Source organism: Filicampus tigris, chromosome 5 (assembly GCF_054856515.1).
Source record: "Filicampus tigris isolate MCC_2025a chromosome 5, RoL_Ftig_1.0, whole genome shotgun sequence".
In the NCBI taxonomy this organism is placed as follows: Eukaryota; Metazoa; Chordata; class Actinopteri; order Syngnathiformes; family Syngnathidae; genus Filicampus; species Filicampus tigris.
Window position 1 is genome coordinate 4,013,197 of NC_141221.1, and position 11,483 is coordinate 4,024,679.

General features: G+C 41.2%; 2 protein-coding genes across 4 annotated transcripts; one reads left to right on the forward strand and one right to left on the reverse strand.

Annotated features, from left to right (window-relative positions):
• Positions 1-150: 150 nt before the first annotated feature.
• LOC147146956 (uncharacterized) lies at positions 151-2,454 on the reverse strand. 2 transcript variants are annotated; one of them, XM_086031090.1, is made up of 4 exons: positions 2,048-2,454; positions 922-1,221; positions 803-844; positions 151-260 (listed from the first exon to the last, which is right to left on the reverse strand). In XM_086031090.1, the coding sequence occupies exons 1-4, from the start codon at positions 2,100-2,102 to the stop codon at positions 151-153; spliced, it is 507 nt and encodes a 168-aa protein (XP_085887216.1). In that variant the 5' UTR covers positions 2,103-2,454. The 2 variants fall into 2 exon arrangements, with proteins under 2 accessions (XP_085887216.1, XP_085887215.1); XM_086031089.1 differs by having other exon boundaries at positions 922-1,224.
• On the forward strand, positions 2,241-11,447 carry erap2 (endoplasmic reticulum aminopeptidase 2). 2 transcript variants are annotated; one of them, XM_086031086.1, is made up of 21 exons: positions 2,241-2,378; positions 3,945-4,269; positions 4,359-4,545; positions 4,620-4,789; positions 4,870-5,008; positions 5,094-5,228; positions 5,324-5,444; positions 5,515-5,669; positions 6,053-6,166; positions 6,257-6,388; positions 6,998-7,129; positions 7,488-7,556; positions 7,633-7,808; positions 7,888-7,967; positions 9,245-9,428; positions 9,606-9,762; positions 9,844-10,028; positions 10,125-10,286; positions 10,561-10,701; positions 10,789-10,870; positions 11,050-11,447. In XM_086031086.1, exons 1-21 carry the CDS (start codon positions 2,339-2,341, stop codon positions 11,221-11,223), a joined length of 3,060 nt encoding a protein of 1,019 aa, XP_085887212.1. In that variant the 5' UTR covers positions 2,241-2,338; the 3' UTR covers positions 11,224-11,447. The 2 variants fall into 2 exon arrangements, with proteins under 2 accessions (XP_085887212.1, XP_085887213.1); XM_086031087.1 differs by lacking the exon at positions 2,241-2,378 and adding an exon at positions 2,418-2,561.
• The last annotated feature ends 36 nt before the right edge of the window (positions 11,448-11,483 follow it).

Below are 11,483 nucleotides of genomic sequence, written 5' to 3' on the forward strand. Positions count from 1 at the left end.
ATTTCAGAGAGGAAAACGTCTCCCTCTTGGATTGTCAATTTGTCGGTGGCACTTTCCACTCATCTGAAAGTGCAAAACGTTGTTAAGACTTATGAGACTTTGTAAAGGTACACACAGATGGATTAGTGATTTGCGTGTTGCACATGTCTCTTACCATTTTATGACAATGTAGATTGTCAGCAAAGAGTTAAAAACAAGAATCTTCAAAAGAAGCAGCCTCATGATGAAGATGATTACTGTGTTTGTCCATATTGCAACATCTGGAAATGAAACCACACCAAATGTCAAAAAGAACCCAGTCTTTTTGAATAGTAATAAATATTATGTAAGCTAAAGCATTCAATATATCATAACAAGGGTTGCGGGCATGATGGAGCCTATCCCAGCTGTCTTCGGGCAGTAGGCAGGGTAAACCCTGAACTGGTTGCCAGCCAATTGCAGGGCTCACAGAGACAAACAAACATTTGTACCTAGGGGCAATTTTGAGTGTCCAATGAACCTACCATGCATGTTTTTGGAATGTGGGAGAAAACCGGAGTACCCGGAGAAAACCCACGCAGGCACGGGGAGAACATGCAAACGCCACACAGGGAGTCAAACCCACAACCTCTAAACTGTGAGGCGGACGTGCTAACCAGTCGACCACCGTGCCGCCATATATTACATCAAAATACTAAAATATCAGATTAAAAAAATCTATTTGAGATTTTTTAAATTATGTCCGACAGCATAGAGGTAGAGATAAGGTGGAGATAAGGTGGACAAAAGAACAAGAAAAAGAACAACAACGATTAACATGTACCTTTACTTTCATCATTTTCATTGCAGATGTTGTCTTGGGCGTCTAAAGAGATTACAAAGCAATTCGTATCATGTAAAATATTTCGGAAGGTGGAAATAAGTGACTTGAAAGTGTGCAACCTGTTAAGGTGCTGTGGTGTCGTTTGCTCACTCTGGAAGGTCGACTCACAGAGCAGCTATATGACGTCCACTCTTTGGTGGCCACTGTGATTCCTGCCACGGCGCTGTAGTCGAGATGCTTTCTGTTTGCCGCAAAGTGGACGAGCCCGCTTGACCTGTGGCCTTCTGACGGTGACCTCCAGCTGACCTCCAGATGCCCTCTCCTGAAGTTCCTCACCATGCAAAACAAAAGTGTCCAGCCAAGTCTCTCCCCCGACAGGTGAACAGGAGGCGCCAGTGATGCCAGCATGTCACATTTAACTCCTCATAATAGAGAATGAGAAGTTATTTTGATATTTTGCATGCATAATCTGTCTCTCTCCATCTTGTGAATTCAATTGAATGATATGATACAATGAAATGTTTTTAGATTATTACGGTGTAACTATTTAATATATAAAATATTATCTGTATTACTGTTACATTATATATTCATGTGTAAGCAATAATAACTAAAACAGTATTTAGCAAATGTTACTTAAGTATTGAAATGTATATGCAATAGAATACTGTAAAATATGCACTGAAATGAATGAGATTTTCATCCATGCAGGGCCAGATAAGAATCAAACGAAAATAAATTCATCCTAAATGCGACTTGAATTTATTAATTTGGTTTTGGATGTTTGTGAGTTAATTAAAGTGTGTAAGGTTATAGTGTGTATTACATTTGATAAATTGTAATAAGCACTGCCTTTATTATTCTTCAAATATGCTATAGCTCATATAAAAAGCTCCTCTTCTGTAACACTAAATCAGCAAAAATGTTTATTATTGTTTTCCAAAGTAAAAGCAGATGTTTGCAAATGTCTTATTTTCAAACACACACACAAAAACACACATGCGGACACACAATAAGATAATCAATCTGCTTTCATGAAGGACAACAGAAATCGGAGAATATTTAATGTTGAGAGGCTGAAAGTCCAAGGATTTGAACAATTTTCTCACACAAATCTCACACACACACAAACGCAATTTTTAAAAAAAAGTGTTTAAAACCATAAAAAAAACAGCTTTAGTTTGCTGACCTTTCATGAATGTCATTATTATTTTAAAAACAAGAAAGGGATGTAGCAATTCTCACCTGTCCGTAAGCTGATGAAGATAATGCAAAACAGTGCTTTGTGTGGTTCTGCCATGTCTGCATACGCTTTCGTTGTTCAGTTGTCTCTCTGTTCACTTGTGGGGCAGTTTACTCGATCTACTGTACGCGTGCGCATCATTGTACTCGAAGCTACTTACGTGCACGCTTTGCGGTTGTGCACTTGTGCATTGGTTGAATATCATTTCTCAGGAGCAGTGCATTGTGGGTTATTGACTCCTGTTGCGACTTTCCACTAACAATGGACCCTCCTCTAACCACACACACGGATTGATGGAGGCAAACCTGCCCATGCAAGACGGTCATATCCGAGGTAAAATAAAAAAAAAACGGACTTGATGAACGCTTGCACGCCACGCACGCGTTTTCTTTTCGTGCACTGGCGTGCCTTTAAATTGCGGATTGAGTTACTACAGTGGGAGGGGCTGTTAAAGAGAAAGTGAAAGTTTCCCGTTTCCAGGCAAGAGGTTGGAGTGATGTAGCTAAAATGATCAAGGTAAAGCGTTCTTGATGTTGCGGCTATTCTTATAATTCCTTACAGATTGCTGAGAGTGTTTCAGGAGGGATGTTGACCCGCACCGTCTCAATGTCTCAGTGTTTGACCTACCACTGTGCTCCTGCAGCTGTTGTCACCTCACACTTTTAGCTGCGGCCTAATCTGCTTTTGTCGACACTGTTAAGCATGTGGCTTGTCTTTGTCTGCCACAGTCTTGTCTAGATTACTTTTATTCGATTTTTTTCTTCTTGTTTTCAAAACCATGTGGCTTTGTTTACTTTTGGTCCGGTTTTATGCTAGTTGATCACAATTTCCATGTCCTTGTGTGCCAATTTTAATCCGCCTGCACTTGTGTTCTACCTGTAATGGCTCATGTGTCATAAACTTGACTATGTTTAGAGTCACTTTCTATTCAGGCTTCATCAGAACCTTGCTGTTGTCATGGTGCCTTGCTCTGTCGGAATAATCATTACTTTCGTGGTTGTTGGGCTTATTGTTGTTTTTTTTTTTTTGCATTCTTGCGTAGTTTCTGTCACCATTTCTAACACCAAGCTTGACAGTACATTTTCCAGAGTGACACACACTGTGTTAAAAATCATACCAAATTGATTTGGGACACCCCTGTTCTAAATTATAGATAAATAAATATATTATTGATATGAATTCATTGCAAATATCAATACTTTAGCTTGGCAGCGTGAGGTCGGTTCCCACTCAGTGACTGTCTGTGTGTGCCCTGCGACTGGCCGGTGACCAGTTCAGGGTGTAGTCTGCCTTTCGCCCATAGTCAGCTGGGATAGCCTCCAGCACCTCCCCGTGCCCCTGTACAGGAGAAGCGGTGTGGAAGGTGTCACATGATAATTTAGCTTGAGTATCGATGGGGCACTCTGATCAGAGTATCGATATTTTGGTATCAATCCTCCCATCCCGAGTGGTCGCCAGATAATAGCAGGACCCATATCGATAAACTTCCAGTTACACAAACGGGCACTTTAAAATCTTCAGTGGACCTAACATGCATTTTTGTGGAATGTGGGAGGAGGATTGGGAGAACAGGCAAAATCCGCACAGGAGGGCCTTTTGTCATCTAATTACCCGTACTGTTTGGTGCTGTTGAACAGGGTTGGCTATTTTAGGCAGACCCAATCAAGAAGTCTGTGCTTCATGTGTTTTGCCTTATGAATAACAATATGTTGCTTGATGCCTTTGCACAAATAACCAAAGTTATAATGAATGGAATTTTGACGGTGGTAAGCGCGGTTTCTATAGCAAGTAATACAATTTAAGGCATATTGGAGACAATGTCTAGCTGCTTCAGCTTTATCGTGGTGGTTAAACATGAAAAGAAAAGAACACTTAATTATCATCTTCATTCTTTTTTAGGTTTAGGAAGCAAAGGAAAGGAAAAACGTGGCCGCCCTTGTACATTTTGGCATTGGACGTCTTTACAGGCTTTCAAAAAGAAGAATTTGACAGCTTGCTTTCATCAGCAGTTGTTAGCCTGCTGCATTGATTTGGCTTATTGTTCAATCAAGGACATTTCATCCAAAATGGTCTTGGTGAGGCTGTTAGTGGTGTTTCTTCTCCATTCATATGTGCTTGGAATGCAGCCCACCCAAATTTCACAGCAGGCATCAAGCCCTGGGGAACAACCTCCTATCGAGACAGACAATCTGTCCTTCCCTTGGAGCCGCCTTCGTCTGCCAAGGTAATCTCCCTGCTGTCTTGACTGGGTAAAGTCAAGTAATCGCAAAGAAAATTGAGAGGATTTATTGCAAGAATTCATTTCCTTCTTAGGTATGTCATTCCTCTTCACTACCAGATCTTGGTGCACCCCAACCTCACTAGTCTCCATTTCACCGGCTCAGTCACGATCCAAATTGACGTCCAGAACAACACAAATTGGGTTGTGTTACACAGCAAGGGTCTGCAAATCTTCAAGGCAACCATTCTGGACAAGAACCATGCTCATCTGTCCGACCAGGTAGTCATTCAAAACAAAGAAACCAGATTAGCGTTGATACTGATTTGACTGACCGACTCCTCCTCATGTTGTAGGTTCTACCTTGTCTTCATAACCCTGCCCATGAGCAGATCGGCATCTTTTCTCCCAGGGTGCTCAGCAGCGGACAGAAGTACTTCCTATATATTGAGTTTGGGGCGGAATTGGCAGAGGGATTCCATGGTTTCTATAAAAGCACATACACGACCAGTTCAGGAGAGGTCAGGTGAGGAGCAAATTTGGTGCAAAGAGAGGGTTTAATATTGGTATTTATTGGATAATAATATAATTCGTGGCTCTTTTTAGGATCTTAGCTTCCACTCACTTTGAGCCGACCAGCGCACGCATGGCATTCCCTTGTTTTGACGAGCCAAGCTTTAAAGCCAACTTCTCGGTGCGGATCAGACGGAGCTCTGAGTACATTTCTTTGTCCAACATGCCGATCGTAAGTGTAGTAGCCGCTTGGTTCCTGTGCTCTTCTGCATCAGAAGCAATGGCGAAAAAAACAGGTGTCGGCCTGCTTGTTTCAGGTAAAATCCGTTGAAGTGGATGATGGCTTGCTGGAGGACCAGTATGCTGAAAGTGTAAAGATGAGCACGTACCTTGTAGCTTTTGTCATTTGTGATTTTAAATCTGTTACAGCAACAACATCATCGGGGGTTCAGGTAGGGCCTCTGAGAAAAGTTCTTTCTTCCAGTTTATTGATGAAAATCTAAATCACCAAGGCTTTGTCCCCTCATGTGCGGCAACATGGTGATAGGTGTCCATCTACGCTGATCCGCGGAAATGGTCCCAGACCCACTTTGCCCTTGAAGTTGCTGTCAAAATGCTTGACTTCTACGAAGAGTATTTCAACATTCATTACCCCCTACCGAAATATGGTAAATCTTTTTTTCAGTTGCTAACCATAAAGCCAAAGACTGATTGACTTTTTCCTCCATCCTCTTTCAGATCTGATCGCCATTCCAGACTTCCAGATGGGTGCGATGGAAAACTGGGGCCTGACCACCTACAGAGAGAGCTCTCTGCTCTTCAACCCTCACATATCATCTGTATCGAATAAACTCCAGGTTACCGCGGTGATTGGGCACGAGCTTGCCCATCAGGTATAAGGGTGTATTGTCTCCTTTCCACCAAGCAGCAGTATGGTTCGGCTCAGGCTGAAATAGATTTCCTTTGTAAAAAAAATCCAAGTAACTGACCACAAACTTCCCAAGTTTCAATTGTTGTTATACCAATTGCATCGATACAAATCAGTAGGATTGTGGAGGGTGGAGCAAACTGCTGTCCATTGCTTGGTCAGAGCCACAAATCAGATCACTGTACTTACGTTAACGCTTGCATAATCCGGGTCTACCTGAGCCAAAATGTACCACGACAAACTGAACCGAACAGCATCACTTAATTGTAGAGTGTAGAGGCTCATTTCTTGGTGTGGCCACATTTGTTCCAAAAGAGGGTTTTTTTTGTGTTTTTTTTCCCCTTGCAGTGGTTTGGTAACTTGGTAACGATGAAGTGGTGGAATGATACCTGGCTGAATGAAGGGTTTGCCAGATATATGGAGTACATTTCAGTTGAGGCTACCTACCCTGAACTAAAAGTGGTATGTTCCTCACATCATCAAATGATCAGGTGAAGGCCTCTGTGACGCTGAAAAACATACAATAACGTCACAATGTCAACATTCTTACAGGAGGAATATCTGCTGTACATAGGTTTTGCAGCAGTTGCTCACGATTCATTAAATTCTTCTCGGCCAATATCCAGTCCAGCAGAGACCCCCGCCCAGATCTACGAGATGTTTGACACTGTCTCTTATGACAAAGTATGGTTTCTATCTTACATGAGTGTGGTGCTTTTTATAACCATTGGCAGCATATTGGGTGAATGGCTATGTTAAAAAAATGTCTAGATAGTAAGAAAATGCATTAATAAGAAAAAGTTAAAAAAAATATGCAACTCAACATATAGGGCTCTGTTTTGGAATCCATTCTACTGGAGTAAGTGTTGCAAAAATCAAAAGCTGAAAGAAAAGCAAACAAAGTGCACAGTTAATACTTTGATAGCACTTGTGTAAGGTCATGCCCGAAAGGGTCTTTCCTGACAATTTATGCATATTTTTTCCGGAAAATTGGAGTTGAATTCTAAATGGTAAATCTTTGGGAATATTCCGCTTTAGAGGTTCCACTGCATTTGGGAATTGCCTACGCTCTATTCATTTAAGTTTTTGCTATTAGAATTTAATGACACTATCACCTAACATTCACACATCAACTGTGATGAGGCATCTGAAGCAAAACATCACAAACAGATTGTGTTACTAAAAATATCCATCCATTGTCAATATCGCAGAGTTGTTGTTGCGACTTTCAGCTAGTCCCATCAGACTTGTAAAACTCCTAAAAGACCTTTCTTTTCCTCTCTGTACCTCTAGGGGGCATGTATCCTGCATATGCTGCGGCATTTTCTGTCAGAAGACGTGTTCCAGAGTGGGATAGTTCGATACCTGCGCAAATATAGCTACCAAAATGCGCAAAACCAAGATCTGTGGGACAGTCTGGCCAATGTATGAACACAAATAAGATCATTCACTTCACAGCACCTGTTTGAGAATACTCTAGAAATATGAAAATTTAAGTTGGATTGATTAAACACCTCAGTATCGTCCCAGCCCTACTATCTATCTATCTATCTATCTAGATCTAGATAGATAGTAGGGCTGGGACGATACACTTTTGTCCTAATCCAATACGGATCCTGATGTTTGGGTTGTGATGTTGGGTTACTTGGGTTGCGATCGGATATGTATTGCGATATTTAATTACATATGATAAAAATGTATATTGAAAAAAACTGAGGCATGTGTTTCCAAAGTTTTAACTGCATTTAATTCAATTTGATTCATTCAATATATCATTTTTCAGACTTGCTCAGAGGAGGATTTCATCTCAGGGCAGCATTGTTACAGCAGAGAACAGGCCCATAAAAATTCAGTAAGTAAACTCCTTTTGAAACAGACCTCCATGTGAAATATTTTGAATGGTGTAACTTGGCTATTGTTTGATTCAGTACATGCCTGCCGGGGAACACTTGGACTTGACAGCCATGATGAACACTTGGACCCTGCAGAAAGGTGTTCCTTTGGTAATCGTAAATAGGGCGGGGCCACGTTTGATGCTCAGACAGGTCCGGTTCCTGAAGACTGAGCTGCCCTCTGACCCCCTCTGGTCCACATTGCAACAGGGGTGAGGATGCAGTAAAAAGGGTTCCCTTCAAAAATTCACTTCTGGGTTACATGATTTAAGAATCACTCTTCTTCTCTAGTTACTTATGGCATATTCCTCTCACATACAAGACGGATACTTCCAGCACCATTCACAGACACCTAATGACAACTCACACAGGTAAGCAGGAAAAGTTGACTTATTGTTCTCTTACCCTAACCCTACTGTCATTTGGCTTTTCTTTGCATCACGAAGTGAAAAAGCCAACGGTGTTTTGAAAAAGGCAAATACATACAACACCTCAGTGTGGCACATGTGCATTACAAAAGTCCACATTAGGGCATATTATAATAAATGAAACATATTTGTCTCATTGCCATTTCCTCTCAATGGAACTAACCACCCTCTTGGCTTGTGAGACCGAGATCTGTCCTGAATGCCACAAAATGGGGGCAGAGAGACACTACTTTTGTCTAAATGTAGCTCTTCACCTTACTGCACATAATTTCTTGGCATCAAGATGCTACAAGATGGCAATACTTTATAGTTATGACCTGAGCCCTTAAACGGTGAATAGGTGAATTTGTTAGCAAATAACAGAGGGCATTTTAAAAAACAATCTGTGAGTACTTATGTGAGGGAACACTTGAATACAATATTGCACCAATCTGCTGGGAGCTGCATGAAGTACTGTATACATGTTTTCACTATATTGCTGTTGATCCCTAGCCAAAAGTTGGCTTGGTCCCATCTACAGTGAATTGAGCATGCAGCAAAGTCAAGTGGTAAATTAATATTACATTGTGGAGTGTTACTACATCACCAGCACCTCACAAAAAAACATCTATGTTTCACTACTTATCTATATTGGTATCATGGTTGATATGGAGCGTCTCCCAGATTACTTGGGGTGACAAATGATATACATCCAGCACTGGTCTCCAGTCCATCACAGTGTACAGGGCAGGGACAAACAATCAATTACATTCACACCCATACGCAAATTGGATTTTTCAAATTAAGCTAATGTTTCTGGAATGCAGGAAAAAGCAGGAGTACCCGGGCAAAACGCTGGCACGCGTGGGGAGAACATGCACACTACACCAGAAAGGCCCGAACATTAGTTCAAAACCACAATCAAGCTTGCAAGCCACATGCTCCACTGTAACACATCACGTTTGTTCTAATTATTTTTTTCAAACAAGTTCTACTTTCGGTATGACTTGTATTTGCCTATTTCATAACCCCTTTGAGACTTAGCAGAGCATTTTCATATAATTTATGAATGAATGTACTTTCACTTTTATAATGTCAATCCGTATTTTTTTTTCCCAAACTACTCTTTGCCATGAATCCTTATTCTTTATATGCAGACGGTAATGTTTTCACTTCAGTGGAGGCCCGTGCTCTACTGGGTACCATTCTACTGCTGTAATTGTTTTCTGTGTGTCTTCCAGACAGTGTCCACGTAGGAGAGGAGGTGAACTGGGTGAAGGTCAATGTGGACATGACTGGCTACTATGTGGTTCATTATGAGGATGGCGGATGGGAGGGGATAACAAAGTTGCTGAGAGAAAACCACACAGCCCTCAGCTACCAAGACAGGACCCACTTGATACACAACGCATTTCAACTGGCCACGTAAGACTCTATATATTGTAGCCTACTAGCCTATATATTGTACACTGCAGGGCTATTCAACTAAATTATTCAGGGGGCCACATCATCGAAAACACAAGGGATTCCTTGGTGGAATCATTGACTTTGAATAATGACATCTAACCCCCTCAAATAAATATCCTTGTGTGAATTTTAAAGGGCAGGTTACCTTCCGCTCAACAAAGCATTGGATTTAATCGGTTATCTGCATCTGGAGACGCATACTGTACCTCTGCTCCAAGGATTGGGCTACCTGGAAGCTCTTTACCATATGATTGAGAAACGGAGAGATGTGGATCTGGTGCAAAACTTTAGGGTAAGAAGATGAAAATATGTCAAGGTTTAGCTGAAATAAGAAGCATCACTTAGGTTTAATTCACTGTCTCCTATGGCACAGATGTACATCCTGCAGTTTTTCCGCAGTGTCATTGACAAGCAGACATGGAGCGATGAGGGCTCTGTGTCGACTCGACGACTGAGGACAGTGGTTCTTTCCTTGGCATGCCATCTGAATGACACTTCCTCGCTGGATGAGGCACACCGGCGTTTCAAAGAATGGCTTCAGTCAAACGGAGCTCTCAAGTCGGTCCATCAATCAGCTTCGCTTGAATTTCATCATTTCTGTTGATTCTTGATGATGCCCTTAACAAACATGTCCTGTAATTGTGTTAACTGTAGACTCCCCACTGATGTGGCCCAAACTGTGTATGCAGTTGGGGCCCAGGACGATCACGGATGGACCTCTCTCTTAAACATGTACAAGGCCACAAGCTCAGCAGCACAGAAAGACAACATTTTGTTTGCTTTAACCAACAGCAGAGACACAAATAAATTATACAGGTACATTCCCCTACTGATACTTTATGAAGAACTGTACACCAGTGCAATTGAATAACACCATCAGACACCACCATTATTATTACTGTGATTTGCATTTTGTAGAACTGCACGTATAAAAGCACACGGATGCTTACACACTATTGTTTCTCGCTGCGTGCCAAATACTTAATGATCACATTTTCACATGGTTTTTGCTGCCACCATGTGGATAATCAGCGTATTTATTTGCCTTCTGTATGATGCAGAATAACTAATTGGATGTTTGGAATTATAGCCTGTTGGACCTAGGTCTGGAAGGTAAGGTGATACGACCCCAGGACCTGTCAGCGGTCGTCTTAGGGGTGGCCAAAAACCCTCGGGGACACCACATCGCATGGAACTTTGTCAAGAAAAACTGGAGCACGCTGGTTCAGAAGTCTGTGTCGATCAGGAGATAAATGATTGTTTTTATTTTTGGTTGAGATAAAGTCTAATTGCCTACTCTGTAACTTCTCTTCTTCAGATTTCAGTTGGGCTCATTTACTATTCGAAACATCCTCATGGGTACCACAGGGCAGTTTTCATACCCGGAGGAATATACTGAGGTATGTGAATCTTTACCAACATGTCAAAAATAGTATTATACGGTATGTCCACAAGACAATGACCTATATATCAACATTCTGACTATACTGGCAATGCATGAAATAGTGTAAAGTATTTCCAAATGAACGTTGATGACCAGTGATAGATGTGCTGATTTGATTTTTTTTTATTCATCCAGGTGAAGTTGTTCTTTGAGTCCATCAGAGAACATACATCTCAGGTCAAAAGTCCTCAACTTGCACTGGACAACTTGCAGAAAAATGTTCGCTGGATGCAGAGGAACTTGGAAACATTAAAAAACTATCTGAGTGAGAAAAATACTTGTGACAGAATAAGGACTTGTCACAATTGATTCTAAATTACATTCTTCATTTGAGAATGTCATTTGACAATTTGTGGCGTGTGTAAAAATTTGTTTAATTAATTCTACCGACGATGTGACGGTGTGTATGTGGATATGTACCGTTATGCCTTAGTGTGTGAGTGGGTTAATGCAGACGAGATAGATAAACATTACAAAATCATGTTGCTCAAATAACATTCTTTTATCAAAAGACAATAAATCGATTAACTCTACTTTTGTTGTGTCTTGTGATAACTGGGACCAGACAA